We start from the raw sequence: 20,801 nt of genomic DNA on the forward strand, positions 1-20,801 counted from the left end.
GCTCTGTGAAAGTTGCATGTAGATACAAAAATGGAAATTGATTAGATGTGGCACATTTGAAAAAACATTGTACAAATACATTTTTTTTTTTTTAAATGTGAATTGTTTCTTGTATGCAGCACAGTGCAAGTAATACTGTATTTTCTGAATAGTGGTAAACATGAAAAATATTGTGTTCCTGTGAAGGAAATTTCTTATTAGTTTGTAAATCTGGCTGCTCTTAAGAACTTTTCTTTGTGCAGCAGCCATTTAAAATATTTGCAGATGAAATGGATGTGTGTTTTTGCGAAGCTCTGGTTCTTACTCAGGACCTCTTGTAACAAAGACTGGTGTTTCTCAAGGTGGACAGGAAGGAAGCAAAGCAAGGAATGGAGCTGTGCTAACCTGACTAGAGCAGAAATTCAGAAACAGGAGAGTGAGATGGTGTAGTACAGACTGTACAGGTCTGTAGGCTGTATCACATCGCCTCTTCTACTCCATAGCATTTGTTCTTCCAGGATATATTTCGGGTTCACTTGCTATTTCACCTTCTGATTTCAGAACTACTTTATAATCATTTCTGATAAGATAGTGGGAAGAGATCTGTGAATGCTCCAGTGATGCAGAGAATTTTGTGCTTTCTTTGCTGAGATCCAGGATTTTTCTGTGAAATGTCCCATTTACTACAGAGAAAATAAAACTATATTTCTATTCTGCTTTAAAGTATTGGCTTTCTTTTAAAAAATGTTTTGAGTAATAAAGACAACAGCAGAGTAGGTATTTCTTATGCTAATGGTAAATTCAATGCAAGTACAGCTACAAAAGTGTGTCAGAGAAAATTAAGTGAAGGCACTTGCTTGTGAGAAACTGCAAGCACTAGGCAGTGAAATGTAAGAACTGGGTCTGCATTTCTAAGGTGTTCAACCTGCTGTGATTAGCAGAAATGCTGCTATTAGTTTGCATTCTCTGATCTGTGTGTTTTAATCAATAAAGCATTTTCTTTCATTTTCATTTTTCTTTCAATAAAATGCTGTTGCCTTTTCCTAAAAAACTTGTCTCAGGTAGTTGAACTTGTACTTCTGTGTTTCAGCTTATCTCAGAATGCTGAGCTGAAAACTGGCTGTGCAAGAGCTGGTTCCAGAACAGACTTCATGCATCAGTCCCAAGGGCAGGGGCATCTGCATCAGATGGGAAGGTAGATAGTAGAGCAGGTACAGCCTGATAGGTTTCAGCAGCTGATCTTGTTGTGCTGCCAGAAGCCTGTCAGAGTCCCAGCTAATAGAGATACTCAGCAGTGCTGAGTGCAGAATGTTACAGTCACTGGTTTTGTGATGCTTCTCAGGCAGAAGACTGTATTTCTTAAAAGTAATTAGCTATCTCATGAATAACTACTACATTTAATTTTGATGCAATCAGTGGATTCTTACATGCTTGCAAAACCTCAATTAGTTTTTCTCAAATGCGCATTTTGCATTCTGGTGACTGAATTCACTCATTGCTCTGTCCTTCAAGAGGATTTTTTAGCTCACGACATTACCATGTCATAATTCGTTAATAAAGCATGAAATAGACTTCAGACTGTGGAAGAATGCAGAAGTCTCTGTAGGTGAACAAAGCAGAAGCCTCCAGATGCCAACTAGAAGGACTGGATTCATGTTGAAGCAGAAATTTTGGCTGTACTGTTGATTTTTTTTCCTTTTGCAAGGTTGTTATGTCTGGAGAGTTGGCCATACACTGAATGCAGAGGAGAGCCTTGTTTTTAGTGGTGTGTGACCTATGGCTGAAGTGCCAGTTGAAGTGGGATTTTAAAAGGAGATGATAGGCTTGTGAAGGCCTGGTTATATCCAGAAATAAACTCAGATGTTTAGCAGCTGCACCCATTGTGGCAGTGATCAGAGGTCAGATCTGGCTGGAAGAAATAACCCACAGAGCAGTGATGTAGCTTGGGTCGGATTTACAGTATCCTACAGTAAAGAGAATATGGCCAGCAGCCAACTGTGAGTGTTTGCAGATGTTGTTTTACAGGATGTATCCCATGTTGCTGGCAGCATGCTAACGATGGTCCTGGTATGCAGAGTTCATGGCATGTGGCAAGAGGCTGGAAGTAATAGAAGCGAATGCGATGCTCAGTGTTTTAGCACATAAACTTTGTAAGCAGTTAAGAGAAGTTGAAGTGCTCCAACCACAGGGGAAAATAAACTGTAAGGCTTCCTGTGTTACATAAATTATTTTAAATAGCATGAGCTGTGCGATTGGAATATGCTATAAACTTTCATGTGTTAAAATCCTCATTATCTTTACACATCCAGAACCGCGTGCTAGGGGGAAAAATTAACTGATTAGTTGAGTATATTTAAACATAAAAGAGATATTTACTTTAAATGAAGTATGCTACAACCATTTTTTTCAAAGTCTCTTATGAACGTTACTTGATTTAAAAAAAAATAAAATTGACTTTGCATTCCAAAGTCTTTGCTTTAGAATTACTTTAAATCTTCTGTTATTTAACCTTGAAGGTAATGACAGGTTGCCTTATGCATTGACAATGAAGATGTTAAGACCAGCAGCATTCCCAAAGCAATCTCAGGAAGGCTTTGCTGTCTCTTCAGACCTTTTTAAATTCCTTGGAGGCAGCAAAAAGCAGGTCATGTGAAGCATGTCCTGACACATTCTCAGTGAGATGAGAATGTCCTTTCTGGCTTGTGCTTGTAAAACTTCCTTGGGGGGACAATGACCTTTCTCCTTGCCACTGCTTTGATCAGGGGGATCTGCACCCACTGTGAGATGTTTTGAAGCTCCTTTTTTGTTCAGATGTGAGGAAAAGACGAACATGGGACTTGTTTCCTAGCATATGACTTTGCTGTCAGTGTTCTCTTTCTGGCTTGCGGGCTCGTTTGATTCTTGCTGGGAGGGGCAAGTTCCACCTTAGTGATGTGGCAAATGTTTTTACAAGTTTTGGGATCCCTAAAACGTGTCACTTTGGTAAGTGAATCAGTTTTGGAGGAGAAATTAGAGAAAGCCAGGAGGAGTGAGCCTTTCAAGCTGTGAGGAATCCCTATTCTCATTAGGGTAAGGACTCTAAAGTAGGTTTCAAAAAAAAAGAACTCATTCAGCATATTTAAAATGGCACCATTAGCCATTCAGATTGTGCCAATGCTGGCAGCTTTCCTGGTTAGTTCAATGAGATTTGCATGCAATCAAATACTTCTTTTAACTGGGAACTTATTTAGCTGCATAACTTGAGGAGCCTGAGGTTTGAATGTCTTGGCCTTAATATCTATTTCGCTTGTGTATTGTAGATTCCACATAATCTAAAACTATTTTCACACCGTATTTTTATAGAAAATAAGGTCAAAGTTCCTTAACAGGGAGAGTTTTGGTGTTGCTGTGTTGGATGTTAGTATCTCAAATGAGTAGTATGAAAAATCAATATATTTGTAAGAAATACATAAAAGGGTTATTTAAGAGCCGTATGCCCAGCTGTGTTAGAAGTTCATTTGTTTCAAATGAGAAAGGACTGCATTGCTGCTCAGCTCGTACCTGGACGTGTGCCCTTGACAGAAATTAAGGTATTTGCACCCCAAGTCAGGTAAAGACAAGCCTCTCTTAGTTGTATGATTCATTACATTTGTGTCTGTGTGTATACATATCTATAAAGTTACACACTTACAGTGTAGACTTAGCTTTGAATCTGTCCGGTACTTCATACTTCACTGAGCTGAGCTTCCTTTTTTGTTCATAACTTGTTAGTAGTAGCTGCAGTTAGTAGTAGGCTGTGGACCACCCAGAAAATTCTTCAGTCCTTGAATCATCTTCTTACACAAGCTAAAGTGAGTCCTCTATGAGTAAAGTATCACAGGATGGAAAAGGCCTGGAAGAATGTGTCTTGACATGCTTGCTCCATTCTGTTGTCTGGCTGCTTCCATGCTGGGTAACAGAAATAAATATTGTAAACTAATGTCTGTGTACTAAATCCTGATATCTAACTAGATTTGTATACAACTTTTTTTTTCTTTTGTTACAGGAAATACTGGATAGTTCCCACAATGGAGGACGGGAAGCCCGTTTGGGCTCCACACCCAACTGATGGGTTTCAGATGGGCATGATTGTGGACATTGGTACTGACTACTTAACTATTGAACCTTTGAATCAGAAAGGCAAGGTAAGTGTCTGATAAGTGAAAGAACAGAGAAAAAACTTAGGTATATATATATGTCTTAACCTGTGGGCCAAATCTTTTCCAACATCCACCATTACATGCAGCCTGAATGCATGGGGAAAAGGTTTTCTGTTCTGCTGTGCTTGGCTAAGGAACTTCATTCTGCTTTATCTTGCAGGGCAAATGAAATATCCCACTGATAACAAGTGCATGCTTTCTGTCAATTACCTGAACGTGTGTATGTGCTTAAGAAGGATGGGGAGACTGAATCCCCATGGTTATTTTGATTCAGTACTGTGTACTTGATGATTCTAAATTTGAAACTGGTTGGGAATGTGTTGTTGAGATTAACTTCTCACTTTTCTGGTAGATATATATAGAGAGAATCCTGCAGGAGTGTGCTAAGCTCTGTCTTAGACTAGGCAATTTTCTGTTACATTGCTAAAGATTGAGTGATGAATCCTCTTACCTTGAGTGCTGTGAAGTGTAACATAATGTCAATCAAAGGTCTTATGGAATTGCTACTTTAAATTAAAGGCAAAAGAAATACAATTTCTAAAATGAAGTCCTAATTAATATGTTCAAGCTGCATCATTTATCATGACATCTTTCAGATTCAGTACACTGTAATTAAATGTCAGTTTTTACAGGAAGTGCCTTGTTACTGTTAATTATCCTAATTCAGATGGCCAGCATCCCTGTTTTTACTAGCTGAAATAAGGTTATACATTGTTTTAGAAGTTGTAATTTGGTCTTTCAGTATGTAATGCATGCTGTTTCTAACAATTTGGTCTGTTTTGTAACTGCAGGTATGGAAAGGCAATTTTTTTGGTAACTTTTTTCCCCACATCTTCAGTAATAGAGAGGGCTTTGTCATAGATCAAAAAGTTATGCAGCAGTTCTTCCTTTGAGAGGAATGTTTTTGGATTTTCTTAAAAAATGTATATATATATTTTACAGGAAGTAGATTTTTCTTTCCTCAGAAGTAAAAAGTGTGACATCGGATATCTGTGTGTGAGATAAGGTCTGTATGTTTGGTGCATTCTTCGGTCTGGGAAAAAGCAAAATTATTCAGATAAGAGCATATTAAATATTCCAAAGCTGTGATTAAGTAGGCTTTTACTGATTTAAATGATGTTGACCCCTAGCCCTGTTTCTGTTTATATCCCCAGAAGGTTCTGATGTGAGCAAAAGTTCACATATTGAAAACAAAAACAGTTGATAAAGAGAGTCTTGAATCTCTTTTTATTTCTAATATGTGTGCTGTCTTGGGAGCGCCCTTTTGTCTCCTTCCTTTTTTCCTTCTTTATTATTATTATTATTATTATTATTATTATTATTATTTTCTTAAAATGGATTCTAAAATACAGACATTTTACCTTCATGGTTCACAATGAACAATGTGTGTTCATTCATGTAAGGGACCAAACATTTCACAATTAGGCATTTAAATTCAGTGGAGATTATAGTCCTATAGTTCTGAGTACCACGCTTATATTCACAGTGGTGGAGCAAAGCATTATCTTGATTACCTTCTCAGTCTTTCCAAAGTGACATCAATTTCCTTTTATAGTGAAATGTTTCTGACTGCTTTTGTCTTTTGGAGAAGACACTGCTTTTGTGCATTGGGGCCAATGCACAAATGCAGTCAGCATTTGTACCCACGCTTATCAGCTTTGTTTACTCAAAATGACAGCTCAAAAGTGCTCTTCAGTAAGGAGTGATCCAGCAGCTCCAGAACTGCCTGCGATAATTACAGGGAGGAGATGAGTAACCCGATCATGTAAACATACCCGGGCAGTGTAGCTTATTATTATTTTTTAATCTGGGTCATTAACATGTCATACGTATTCTCTGGAGAAGCTGGTACCTCACTCAGGATAACTGACTGAAATGGAAACGTGCATGTATGCTTTTCTTGATTGTTGCCTTTTATACCATTAATGGTTAATTAAATTAATAACTGCAATAAATGCTATGAGGCAGCATTTTCCTGCTGTCCTAAAGCCTTCTCTCCCTCCCCTGCCCGCAGCAAGCCATGGCGTTGCAGTGGCACCCTCAGCCATGTCAGTGGAGCTGTGTAACACAGCAAACTAGGTCAGAGAGGGGATCCGCCTGAGCAGCCGAGAAGTGGAAAATTTCCAGGATGGCAGCAAGCAGCAGCAGGAAGGAGAACCTAGGGCATGTGTGGCCACAGACTGCTTTGTGTTGTGAAGCCCAGCCCAGACTGGTGGAGGTAGCTGGCAAACATGCTGATTTACTTATGAACCAGCAATAGCATTTCTAGATACCACAGCTCATGTAGAGCTAGCAACAGTATTTACTTATCCCTGCCAAGGCGTCTAAAGAGAGATGGGGATCGGAATAAGCAAGACTGTGTTGTGTAAGAGTTGAGAGCAGAGTTGCACATGGTTGAGAGCTTGTTATCTGAAGAGAGGGTGCATGAGCTATGTGATGGGAGTTGCTCTCCAAAGCTAGATCGTGGGCTTTCAGGGCTGAAAAAACTGGAAAGAAAAGAGGGAATCTAGAGAGTGGTTTGTGAATGAGTGAGTTCCCATCCAGCTGGGAGCCTGCCTCCTGCCTGCTGTCCCATGTTGGGGTGCCAGGAGGGAGGCGGTGGAAAGACGGCCTGTTGTTACACTTGGCTGATGCTGCATTTACACATTTTGTACTCAGAATGTACTTTCAAACTTATCAGAAATCCTGACCTTAGGATCTGTTGAAAATAGCTTCTGTTGTATTGCTTGGTGCTGTAACAGGGCAAAGGCAGATCTGAGTGTAATGGCCAAACAAGGAATTTAATATTTTCCTAGAGGTAGCAAATCTGAATTAAGTGATTAGAGAGATGCCTCAGAGGGGCTGGCACCTTGAGAGGCCTTTCTAGGACCCACATGGAACTGTAGTAATGAGTTTCTGGCATTGCTGGGGAGGCGCCTATTGCTGCAGACCCCAGCTTACATCCCTGTTGGGTTCACCCGAGAGCCACCTGATGTCTTTTGAGAAAGTCTCTGAAGGGTTCTGCAAGGCTTTGTGGGGCCCCTATCCTAGTATGCTCTGAATAACCAGAAAGGCATTTTACCAGGTTAAGTATAAATGAATAAATGTGCTCTGAAAGTAAGGATCAGAATGTCCAAAGTTCAGTGTTTTCAAGCAAAGGCATTATTTTAGCAGTGAGTGCAGCTTGCATGAGCAAATAAAGCAGACTCTTATCCACCATATGAATGGTGTTGCTTTAAGTTGTTCTGTGAAATGCAGCTGAGAGCAGGGATGTCTCCCTGTCTGTATCTGGAAGGTATAAAGGAAGACATGGTTACATGTATTGGATTACATGGCAGAAAGAAGATCCTGCTTGAACGGAAAGATATCTTTTTTCACTCATCTAGTTTCTGGAAAAATTGTTAAGATTGCCATTGGATTTCAAGGGCTGCCTCATTACAAAAAGGAAAAAAAAGCCTACACAAAAACCCACAAATCATCTGCTTTGCCTTCTGAGACCACTTCATAAGAATAATATCCTCTCAATTTTTAGAAAGTTTGTCCTAAACTATGTTTTAAATTGTCTTTGACCTGAAACATTTTCCTCTAAAAGCCAATTTATTTCAAAGTACAGAACAACAATGAATATATATATTTTTTTAAATGACAGTTGTATGATAGCTTACCTATTTTTCTGTTTAATAGGTCAGATTTTAATGGCATTTAGCAATATTTAGAGCTTTACATCTTTAAATAATGTACTTATCTACACAAGAAGTAATCACCTTGAACGTAAAGCATTGGAGCAATCATGACAGGAATAAAATTCTTGGTTCACATAGTTTAAACTATTCTGAACTAAAAAAAAATCCAGCAGGAGAACAATTGTCTTTATATTGCTTATTAGTTTTGACATTCATTAAATATTTAGATGTTATATTGTACTAAATTAGATAAGACAGGAAGGGCTTGGGGAAGGGCATCTGGTTTGTCACAAGCTGTCTCTGCAGCATATCTAATGATGCAATTTCTAGCAAGTATTTCAAAATTCCCATTTTGTGAAACAATGAAGGAGGGCAGTCAGTATGAATTCTCCTTAATTTCTAATTGAGATTTATCTTTGATCAGAAAGCTGAGATTGAAAAAGCTCTTCCTTCTTCTGAGATAGATGTGGTGTATCTGGGTTGAGATCTGTCAAATGTTGGAGTATCAAAGATTTGTGAAGTGTTACAGAATAGCTGGATATCATGTTTTCTCCTTTAAAAAAAAATAAATAACTGTCCTTAGTAGTGGTTAAACATCCTCAGACAAGAACAAGTGAAGTTAGATTTTTGTGAAGCCAGTCAAGCTTTCTTAATCTTTTCTGCTATTTCATTCAAAATGGGTGAAATGAATGAGAGATTGTGCAGTCTCCTTCTCTGGAGATGTTCAAGCCCTACCTGGACTCCTACTTGTGCAACCTGGTCTAGGGAGCCTGCTTTGGCAGGGGGGTTCGACTGGATGATCTCTAGAGGTCCCTTCCAACCCCTACAATTCTGTGATTCTGTGAACTCAGTATGTGGGAAATTGTTGTGTTCAAATAGATCTATACCCAGTGAGGAACACCTTTATTGTCAGCAAACTTGCAGAAAAAATGATGGTAATGTATTCTAACTGCAGTACTTTGAGAGGGAGGGAAGAGCTCTCTGCTCCGCTAGAACCAAACTGCTGAGATGGGTGACATTCAGATCCACCACAGCTTCACCATGCTCTGAAAGAAGGTGTTCTGATAGGCATCCAAGTGTTCCAAAGTCATGATGCAGCTTCCTTTCCCTTACAGAAGCATTTTATGCATTTTTTTTTTCAATCCAAATAAGGAAATGGCAAAATATAAATTATTATGACTATAATTTGCATACAGCGCAATAACTTTGTAGGGAAGGGATATTGCAGAGCAGATATTTTTCTGCTGGCAGAAATGAGTTTTGCTCAGTGATGTTATTAATCTGTGCCTCTTCAGAGAGAGCTGGAACGTGCAGATGTTTGTCATGGTCTAAGTTACAAGATCACAGATATTGTATCTTTTTTAATGAAGCAAAGATGAGCTAATTGCTGGATTTTTCCTGAATTTCCATGTGAGATGCTTCTCATGATACTGTTTTGCTGGATACAAAGTTAAACAAGCAAATTTCTCATTTATTAGGATCATGCTTTTTGATCTGGTTGGTTGTCTTTTAAAAGAGTAGAGAGTAAACTAGACCTCTTATCTGCATTTCCACAGGGAAGAGGCCTGTAGCAGCATGGCGGCTGTTGTGTTTAATTGGTACAGCAGGGTTTTTGTTCATTCCTAGGTGGCTCAAGCAAGCTATTAATACAAGAAGTATAATTGAATTCCTACTTCTTACACTGTCCTGCAGTTTTATGCAGATGCTGTAATACGTACATTCTGGGATGTTTTTCCTTTGTTTTTACAACAGTGTGAATTATCATTTCTGGAGAATAAAGGAGAAACAAAGTTGTTTTTAATATGAATTTTTTCACTTGGACATGAACATTTGATAACTGGCTGGTTTTATACTTTTGGAGTACAGGGGCTGAAGAAAAGTCTTGTTCAACTCGAATATCGATTTGCTGAAGAAAATGGTTACAATCCTGAGTTATGGGAATTGGGGATATAGAGAATATTGTTTACTGAATATTTATGTTTTAAGTGAGAATGTTTTAAAACAAAATGTGAAAATAACAGCACTACTTCCACTGAACTAATAATTTCATTTTTCTTCTTTTTCCTTCATTGCAAAGCTGAGGGAGTTGTTCGTTCTTTAGAATTCTCTTCCCTTTGCAGTATTGTTAGTTTTCTCATCCTTATTTTTGGCATTGTCTCTTGTGTGCCAACGACTGTGTGCAATTTTCAAAAAGGATCAAATATTTTTGTGGTAAGAATTTATATTACAGCAATTTTTCTAGTGTAGTTCAATAATGCAAATGATGCAGCTGTTGTCTACACCTAGTAGGTCAGTATGATTTCCAAAGCTGTTATAAAGCTAGAAACTTCAGTGGTGGTATGTTTACTTGCAACATGAGATAAGACATCTTTGAAGTCCTTATTTTGAAGGTATTTTGACATTGTTAATATTCTTCGTTTAACAGACTTTCCAGGCTGCTATCAATCAAGTGTTTCCTGCTGAAGAGGACAGCAAAAAAGATGTGGAAGATAATTGTAAGTTACAAATTTAAAAATAAATTTTGCGTTTGGGGAAAAAAAAAAAAAGTAAAAATGTGTGAGAATGTTGTTTGCTTGCAGCATTTCCTTTTTATTGTGTATAAACTTTACTAACCCTTTAAACTGAAAGTAGGCCCATTTAAAATATAATCTATTGCATTTTTTTTTCTAAATTTTCATCCAAGCACTTTAGAGGAAACCCGTAGTTACATGCGTTATTCTCAGGTGCAATTATTACTTGACTGACTTCAGATATATGCAGCATCTTGATCAACTGCAATGAGTATTTTGTGATTAACTGTATCTTTTAAAGCAAAGCCTAAGAATTAGTTACTTTATCAGCCTCTGTATTTTACTGCATTTTCCTGCACGTAACCCATTCATTCCTCAGGTAGCATTCCTGTGGAAGCAAGAGTAGCTGAAAATGTCAAGATAATTTTTCAGAATTTGGAGATAGGAATCCAGGCCCTTTGGGGCTACTGGAAATGTAAATGGGCTGTACTGAATCCGGTCAAGGAGTGATGCTGGAGAAGGACTTTTGAAGTGAACTTGCACAGTAGAAATTGTGTTGATATTGCAGGCCTTTCGTTTTGTTAAATTTTTTGTGGTTTGTTGGATAGAAACAAATTGAGTACCCAAATCTAGGGTGAGAAAAGAGAGTGCCAAGAAAGATGAATGATAAATCATCAGCTTTTATAGAACTGTTGCTTTTTGTGAACAAATCTATTCATGGAAACTATCCTGTCTTGAAGTTCTGATGAATGGAATTCTTTTGAGTATTTCTGATGAGGGTTACTGGTTGGCCAAAGAACTGTAACTTCATAAATGGTGGGGAAAAGTAGTTTCTGTTGTTCATTTAAAATAAATAAAAAGTGGGAGTTTCAAATTTGTTTTGATGATTTAAGATCCTCAGTTTCTGTTGTGAAATAGTATTTATATCCCATGGCAGGAAGTACAGCTGTTGTAACTGCTCTGTAATAAGTAACAACAAAAGGAGACTTGAGGCTTCTGACTGGACTTAGCTGATGCAGTGTTTTTACAGGTGGAACCAAACTGACAGCTTTGCTTCCATTTTTTGGTATTTTAGTGAATGTAATGTGGATAGGAACTTTTCAAAGTTGGTATCTGTCTTCTGTGATTATTGTTAGGGAAATGCATTTAATGTATTCATCTGTCACAGTGATGCTACTGAGATGTCCTGGTGTCTGAGCGTTCTAGTCAGGGAACTGAAAATTGGAATGAGATAATAGATATAATTTGAGATTTTAACGAAGTACTATTCAATTAAGTTAAAACAGTCCTATTGAAAAAAATCTCTTCTGTGGTTTAATAAACAAAATATAAAACTTACAAATATTTTGCTCAGCAATCCTTTCTGCATCAGATACTGTTTTCAGACTTCCAATGTATTTCTACCTTTTGCTCAGCAGTTGAGGTTTACCTCCAGCATATATGAATCCTAAGTTTAGCCCTTTTCTCTCTTAGAGAAGATTGTGGATAAGTTGTGGATATTCCATCTCTCGAGGTGGTCAAGACCAGGTTGGATGTGGCTCTGGGCAAACTGATCTAATGGTTGGCAACTGTGCCCGCAGTACAGGGTTTGGAATTGGATGATCTTTAAGGTCCTTCTAACCGAAGCCATTCTGTGATTTGTGCTGAGTGTTGTTGATCTTTAAGAAGAGCATGTTAAATATAAATCGTGGGAAGCCTGACAAACTACTACATGCTTTCTGTCTCTCCTTATAATAGTTTTGAAAAATCCTGAAGAACTAGTTAATAATACATTTACCATTCGAACCTATCCTTAGTGATTAAATCCCTTCCAGGAGTAATCTGCTGAAGTATTTTTATTTTTTCCCCCACCCTTAGCCTTCCATATCTCTAATATGTTGGCTGCGAGAGAGAACCTTTTTGTAAACCTAGCTCTTCCTCAAATGTTAATATTGCAAATGGTACAGATTAAAATAATTTACATTTTCTTGTGATTAACACCCCTCTTCCACTCCCCAACAACCTCAAGCTTACTCAATTTTAGGGGGCTATCACCACATGTGAAACATCTATTTTTTTATGACAAAAAAAAAAAGCCATAAAAGGAAGGAATGGGGAGGGCAGGATGTCAGATAAGAATTACTTTTAAAAAGTGTCCAGCAGGCATAGAGCCTAGTAATTACAGGATAAAACATAATCTTCCATGTAAAGCCCGTTTTATTGCATGCACAGGAGAGCCAGCATGTATGGATTTGACATTGGCATTTCCTGACATTAAGTGCCTGACTTCACTTCTGTGAAGTTTATGTAACTGTGACCGTGACTGTGCACATATGCTGCTTATATTTAGGAACGAGCAATATGAATAACAGTAATTCTCTCTCTGGTTGCTGTCTTTGTTTCTGGATGTGGCTGCTGCTTTTAGGGAGTTTATTTTAAAGAATGTGCATTTTTGAAATTGCTGACATAAGCTTTATTTTGTACATCTTGCAATGAGGTGACAGTGTTTCTGTTGGAGACAAGCTCCCATTACATGGTGAATCTGCAGGTACAGTGCCTTTAATGAGGACTGGGATCCTTTTGCTAAGAGAATGGTGGGGACTAAGAGAATGTTGAAATCTGGGGTTCTGTGTTGTTTGGATAATTACCAAATTTTTTGGGATGCCTAACTATTTCCTTTAAAATATAATGCAAACCACATGAGGTTCATCTGAAGACGCATTCAAGGGAGAAGGTTGGTTGTTTTGAATTTTAAGTGTACAAAGACAATTACTATACAGCATTTTCTTAACTCAGTATTGAGAATTAAAATGATTAAACATAAGCAACAACGTTCAAAATTTACAACCCCCCCTCACCAACACCTACAGGGAGAAGGAGATTTCAACTTTTATTGGAGCAAGCAGAAGTTTCTGGTTCATTTCCTTCTGTAATGTCTCTTTCACCTGGGACAACCTCATTCAAAGAGGTGACTGCATAAATAGGTCTGCTAAGGCAGCCATGCAATTTGTGGTCTAGGAACCTCTGACATAGCAGATTTGTATGTACAAGAGATTTTTCAGAGGAAGATGGTTTCTTCTAAACAACCCAGAAGCTGCAAGGTCCTTTGAGAAATGTGAATGCCTCCAGTCATCTGAAGTAAAGCTGTGTTTTAGTTAGGGAAGGAAGCACTGTTATTCAGTGGAGCTACACAAGCCAGAGGGAGGCTGCAAACCACTGCTGAAGTGACCTTTGCTTAGAACTGGTTTTGGTATACATAATGGGAGGTACAGCCACTCCCTGTTCTACTGCCAGTATCTTCTGGGTCAGTAGAAGGAACGTTGAGGGAGAAGTTAGGAGCTGCTTGCTGAGCTTCATGCTTCCTTTCTGGGCGAGGTGTCTGAGGAGATGGACTACAAGCAATGCGAATTTGCAGTCTGTCTTGCATATCCACAGAAATAAGCTAGAATTTAAGGTCTTTTCCAACCTGAGCAATTCTACGGTTCTGCTATTTGTTTTTCTCTGCCAGGGCCCTTTAGGCCCTAGGGGCATTGGTTCCACTTGGCTCAAGTTCAGAAATGACACTCTCTCTCTACGCTTTATTGGTCACTGCCTACTGATAATGCACGTATGGGCCTCATGTGAAGTAGGGGATTGCAGTTATCACTCATTGCTTATTCTATAAACAGTAGTCAAATGTATACAACTTTTCACTTGCCACTAATGCTTTAAGGAATACTAAGTATGGTAGCCAATCAATTGTTACAAGACAAAATGGTGTTCTGCACTTAAATTTTAGGCAAATAGAAAAAGATGACCAGACATATTTGAAAACATATTTGAGGCTGTGTTTGTAGTGCTCTCTGCAATTTTGGATTGCCAAACACGTTCCAGAGTTTCATAGCTGAAAACAAGGCCTAGCTTTTCCAGTGTGTTGAAACTGTGCATGTGCCTGCTCTCTGCCTTGCATTGCCTTTTTGTGATGGGCTCGTGGAATTTGCAGTTATTCTATATTAACATATAAAGAAAAAAATAGGTAGGTTTTGTTGTGGTAATATTGTCCCCCTCCAGCAGTTTCCGTGAGGAGGCCTACAGATGTGAAAGGTTGCACTGGTGCTTGATGTTGCAATGATGTTTGCCCTGCTGTCTCTATAAAATACATTGGAAAAATTGAAGAGCTGAAAATCTCCAGGAGGCCAGCATTTACTCAAAGCATCATGGTGCGGCCCTGTGGATGCTGTTGCAGAGATCAGAGAGGATGTGGAAGGAATAAAAGAGTTGGTGCGATGGATTTTGATAGCCACTGGTTTCCATGCTTGTAGAATAGCATGGAGGGAAAAGCGCTGTGTTTGTGTGTGAGGATGTTATAAGGGACTTGGGAGTGGACAATTTACACTTGCAGGATCTCTGTTGAGGCTCCTGTAGTCTAATTCTTGGTTCAGCAACTTTCTTTAACTTAGGCTGTACAATGAAGAGTAGGTCTACAATTTCTAAAGTGTATATTGATTGAGTTAGAGGATCTGCCTCAACAAAGTATAGAGATAGGAATGATAGGATTAAACTGCAGTCAAAGAAAGAGGAAGTAAAATCCTTAATCCTAAGATTTGTTGCTTGGCTGTACACAAAGATAGTCCTGTTCTCTTAATGCTGTACGACTCTTTTACTTTTAGGTTCCCTTATGTATTTAAATGAAGCCACTCTCCTTCACAATATCAAAGTTCGATACAGTAAGGACAGAATTTACGTAAGTATTACCTGTCATGTCAACCAGTCTAATGATAAGTATCCTTTCAAAAAAACTGAATCCACAAAAAAATTAATATTTTCCTCCAATCAAAGAACATTAAAAGAAATTGTACCATTATAAATTTAGGAGGTTTCAGGCATTTTTTTGCTACCTTGCTTAAGACCTGTATCAGATTGACGCTAGCTAAATTTACCAGGCAGAGCAATAGATTTTTCTCAACCTGACAGCTCAGTTGCAGCTGTAGCACAGTGTTGTATCGCAGATGTCAATTCCTGTAGTGAACTTACTTCACCATTGCAGTAGCTATTAACAAAGATGGTTCTTTCTTCATTATTTTTGAACGAAGCAAACAGGTGCTGTCTCTAACACCTCCTAGCTCAGATGTCCATCTTAATCTTTTATATTGCTATCAGATTGCCTAATTGTCCTTAATGAATTCTGACTGAATTACATTTTGTCCTTGCCATCTGCCCTGACACTGACAGCTGTGAAACAGAAGAAAGATAAGAATTTTCTTTCTTACTTTTTTTCTAATAGAAAGCTGGTCTGTGATAATGCAAAATGTCTACGCAATTTCTAAGTATCAGTGTTTCAGAAAGAAAAATCAACCTTTTTGTTAGTCTGCTGATCTAAAATGAATTGATTAAGAGTGATATCCTCTTATATAGGCATAAAGAATGTATAGTTGTTTTCCTTTGTTGCAGTTAACTTTACAGAGCTATACATTTTTTATAGGTTCAAGATAAAGCACCAGCTTTAAGATAAATGAATTAAAATGGTGATTCGAATGCTGTACTGGAGAAATAATAATGAAACAGACACAAAAAAAACCCAATGAAATAAACTCTAAAACTGATCTTATCATAAGGGAGGATAGTATTTAGGTTCATAAATTTTTTCTTCCCTTTGAACAAGTGCTACTAATGTGTTGCCCCATGTACATACATTTTCTGGAAAAAATATCAAATTATCTTAATTACCATTTCATTGTAACTTTTTGATACAGTTGGAATTTGTTTTTTTTTTTTTTTTTGTTTAGTTCTGATTGACAGCATTTGCATTGTCACTGAAAAGAAAATGAATTTTAATACTTGCAGCTCTTGGAGAGCTCTGTGCTTCTATCTTATATCATTGAAATAATGATGAAAATAGAAGCATCTGAAAAAAAAATGTTGTGTTATGTGTGATCCAGCCTTCTATCAGCATTTCATGACAGCGCCTAAAATTCAGTCTGGAGATTTTTAGTCTTGGGATATACTCACTAACAATAAACCAAATAAGTTATTCAGTCTGAGGGTTTATCTGATATTCTTTATACCTTTTCCCACCAATCTGCTTTTTTCTGTGCTTCAGACATCAGGCCATGCTTGTATGTGATCTGATCATTAAAACGAAAGTATGAAAGATTTTTCAGATGGAAAAGTAAAAAGCAGCCTTCCCCCTCCCCCAAATTCTTTGTCAATTACAAAGCATTTGTATTCTGCATTTCTCACTTCGGAAGCGGCCGTAGCTAATTTCTCTCAGCTGAATGCTTTTATTGCCTGGCTTGAGCAATTTCCCAGGCGCTATTCTGTCAGTCCTTCCTGCTGAGTTGCTTCCATTTGATACTGAAAAATTATTGTCCTCATTGGAGGAGAATGCAATATGCTAGCCAAGAGCTTACTTTTTTGCTTTAGAAGAGGAAGTAGTGATGCCTTATCCCTGATCTAGAAACACATACAGTAGGAAATCATTTAAAAGGAGAGAGACAGAGGTCAAATTTGGGACATGCTCCACAGCTCAGTGGTTAGGAAATTCTCCTGAGAAGTGCTTTTTCACAGAAGTCCTGGAAAGATGATTTGAAGAACTCTGAAAGCATATCTCTTCTTTGATCTGCAATAGCTGGAGAAAATTGTAAATCTAATTGTTGTACTTCAACTTTACACTTCAATAATAATAGAAAATTGCTGTTAACTACTTTGGTTGGATAGTAGCTAATAATTTGCTGTTAATTCTTTTCTTCACAGACATATGTAGCCAACATTCTTATTGCAGTGAATCCATATTTTGATATACCTAAGTTCTATTCTTCGGAGGCTATTAAAAAGTACCAGGGTAGATCACTTGGGACACTGCCCCCACATGTCTTTGCTATTGGTATGTATTGAGTCTGATTTTGTCTTTTACAAAGCAAGCACTAAATTGCAGATGTATATAAATTGCACCTTTGATTCAATTACTGAGAGCTGCTACAAATAAAACATGGTGGCTAACATTGCAAATTTTCACCACTTTGATATACAGTTCGAAGATTTTTGGCAACTATTTATGATTGTTCTGTTCCTCCAGTGTTTTACGTCTGAGCAGTTTTAATATAATTTACAATCATAAAAATAATCACATTTTTAAAAATGAAGAATGACATACACAAAACTGGCAAAATATAGTGATTGCATTTGTCTTTCACTACACTGCCAAATCGCATGCATTGCTTCTTTTTATGTGATTATTTTATAGGCAGAAAGCACATTTAAATATTATTATTGGTATAAACCTGATCACAAATTACTTTGAATGTAACCGTGTTTAAGAAAATATTTGTCACATTGTGCATTTAAAAATATGTTAAAATAAAATTGATTTTCAGCTGTTTTGTGAACACGTTTAACTGAAAATGCTCAATACCAGGTGGATGTTTTTGTTTTACTTTGTCCTACCTGAGTTTGGTAAATTTTTGCTATCAAAGACTCCAAGCTATCATGTGTTGGTGTTGGTGGGTGGACAGCTATCATGTAATTCAAAGAGAAACTTCAATAAAATGTAATACACTCAATTGTAAAGAATTTTTTGAAAATACTGAGTTTGCATGTTTGTATTGTGGCTAGTTTTTTATTTGATTTTTCAGGAGAGTTGCAAGCATAATTTGTCATGTTTCATGTATTCTTTCATTTAAGCTGATAAAGCATACCGCGATATGAAAGTACTCAAGATGAGTCAGTCCATCATAGTTTCTGGAGAATCCGGAGCTGGCAAGACAGAAAACACTAAATTTGTTTTGAGGTTTGTAATTTTGAACCAAAGTAATTCAGTGAATCTCTTGTTTTGATGTGTTTGTTTGAAATACAGAGCTAATTATATGGCACTCAGTAGCACAGCAGTAAGTCTTGATTCAGAAGTTTATGTGTATGCTTCTATGTACACTTTAGTTCATGAGATTCATAGAGTTAAGCTTAAATGCTGACAAGATAGCATATGGATCATATGGCAATGGCTGTACATCTACAGAAGCCTTAACTCACTTGTAGTGGCATCATATATGGTTTATTATGCAGTTATTATGGTCTATGATGCAGTTGTTTCGGTATTGTGTATCTGGTATTGTCGTTGATAAAATGGAAACTAGGCTTTTTAACTGTGTCTTGCGAGACACGCTCGTTTCTGCCATATGTGTGCAATTATCTGTTTTCCCTGTCATTGTTTCTTCAGTTTGCTTGATGATCCATAGTTTTTAACTCTTAATTGCTGAGACAATTGCAATTGTAATATATTTCTACCCTACTTTACTGAATAAATACTGAATAATGGGATTCATTTATTTATTTATTGATGTTCATGTATGCAAGATACTGAATCAAGCACGTTAAACTATGTGGAGGTCATATTGCTGATCAGCTTTCCTCTTACATGTTTTAAATAATCTTGACCATATTTGTGTCATACTTTAACTGATTTATATTGTTCTGGAACACTATAACTGGAGAGTAATGCTCCATTAAATTCAACTAGAATACAAGTGACCTGACTAGGAAAGCACAGTGCAGGCAGTTTGAATTCATTCTGTCCTCTCCTTCCCTTATTTCTCTGTGTAAATCTTTAATTGCCTTTTCCCTGGCATTATATACATGGTAGTGGTATTATCTTCTATATCCCAGGAAGAATCATCGTGGCTGGCCATCTGTCCATCACACTGTTCTCTGCCCCTTTGCAACCTTTACTGGAGAGCTGTAGGAGTTGCAGCAAGGTCCTGACAGAATATGGCTCACAACTTTGGTCCTGCTTAAAAAACCCACAAAACACAGCACGTACTGGGAGAACATCCCCTGAGGAATATCCTCAAAGGATGTTATTCTTCTGCTTCTCAACAGAGGAAGTTCTGATTACGTGGCAGGCAAATGTCAGCACTGCTGCATCTCTCTGCCAACTGCCCCCACATAACATGTGTACAAAATGTTATTAATGAGTTCTTAAAACAGGAAGGCTTCTTCCTTGTGTACTCATCAGGAGGCAAAAGGCAGTAATATAGCTCTGTTAATGTTCCTGAACTTTTTTGGAAGGTTCTATTTCAAGAACAGCTTAAAATGTGTCCCAGATTTAGTTGTAAATTTCCAGGAGGTATGCCCTGTACTTGAGAGCTGGGAGTGGGGGAGCGGAAAAAGAGGTGCAACTTAAGAGAAAGTTTTGGATTTGTTTTCAATTCTTTCTTCAATTGCTAAATTGACTCTTATTTTACTTATGCATTGCAATTTCCTATATCACCATCTACACTTCAGCATTTTATTAACGTTGATGACTGTGAATGCTGAAGTTGTATGCATGGAACTTGTGTTTAATTTAGGAAACACATGGGAAAATTCAGTAATTTACTTGTATTTATCTTGCTTTACAGATATTTGACCGAGTCCTATGGTACTGGCCAAGATATTGATGACAGAATTGTAGAAGGTACTGAATTTTGCCTAATTTCATTTAAGGTTCAATTATAATATTTTTTAAAATTCTTTTTGAATTTGAAGTGTCAGTAAAATAACAGCTAGGATGAAAATACTATCAGACTTCCTGTGGAGTAATTTAGATAGTTTACTTGGATCTTAAGTTCTTAAAAAAGGTTTTTTATTTTTGATTTGCTTCACTTTTATTTAATATAAGGTCACGCAGTCCTTGATGTGGAGTTTGAGTTGTTGTGTAGCCAACGCTGGATTTTATCTTTTATTAATCCACAAGGCTAAGATTGCATTCTCATTAATACCTGTTAGTATTAGCAAGATGTAATGCCTTCTTCTCACCATGAAATTCTCAAAGGAGGGAGGTTTATCATATAGTTCAGAGTTGTTCGTGCTTTTTGCCGTAAGGCATATCTTTTGGATTAACACTTTCTTCTTCATTGTGTCTGTCTTCATAATAGACTCCCAAACAAGGTCAAAAGAGACTTTTTTTCTTTATGGTTGTCTGGTTGGCCCTTTTCAATGTTGTGTGGAATTCCTGATTAACCTGGAAATAATTTTGATAAGAAACACGCATCTCAAAAACCAACCACTCTGAAAAAGCTTCAGTCTTCTATATTTTCTTGAAGATTTATTCCAGAATTTCATTACTCTTAGTGTCTTTTTCTTAAACTTCAAGTATTTCCATTTACATAGTTTGACTCACTGGATCATTCAAGACATGTACTACAGTCTTTAGTCTGTTATTGCTGTAGGTTTATTTAAACCAGTCTTTAGTGAAATTCATTGTGTGCTAAAGGAACCTAGAAAGTAGCCCAAGAGTTGGATAATTAATTGGTACTTACAGGTATTTTGAGAAGTGATTTGTTTAGTGTTTTTGTTGTTTCTAATCAGCATCTGATGCATGAATTTTAAATTTTTTGAAGCACATTTTTAATGAGTGCTCTTAAAGCATCTGTATTAATAGAGGAACCTTAATCCTACTGAAAGAACTCCTGCAAATTTTTTAAATTCATAAACCATTCTTCACATCTGTTAATAGGTAAAGTATCTGGACACCTGAACAG

General features: G+C 37.3%; 1 protein-coding gene across 4 annotated transcripts in view; it reads left to right on the forward strand.

Moving 5' to 3' along the window:
* Positions 1-20,801, forward strand: part of MYO6 (myosin VI) — a 99,184-nt gene that overhangs the window by 22,120 nt on the left and 56,263 nt on the right. For all 4 annotated transcript variants that reach the window (XR_006180853.1, XM_042881120.1, XM_042881098.1 and 1 more), the window contains exons 2-7: positions 4,004-4,142; positions 10,245-10,314; positions 14,958-15,031; positions 17,041-17,170; positions 17,968-18,073; positions 19,680-19,735. Coding sequence is in view for 3 of the 4 variants with exons in the window: in XM_042881120.1 (XP_042737054.1) it covers positions 4,026-4,142; positions 10,245-10,314; positions 14,958-15,031; positions 17,041-17,170; positions 17,968-18,073; positions 19,680-19,735 (553 nt within the window). In the remaining variant the exon portion in view is untranslated. The remainder of the gene's footprint in view (positions 1-4,003; positions 4,143-10,244; positions 10,315-14,957; positions 15,032-17,040; positions 17,171-17,967; positions 18,074-19,679; positions 19,736-20,801) is intronic.

Source organism: Lagopus leucura, unplaced genomic scaffold (assembly GCF_019238085.1).
Source record: "Lagopus leucura isolate 7727_CA_CO unplaced genomic scaffold, USGS_WTPT01 Super-Scaffold_73, whole genome shotgun sequence".
Taxonomy (NCBI): Eukaryota; Metazoa; Chordata; class Aves; order Galliformes; family Phasianidae; genus Lagopus; species Lagopus leucura.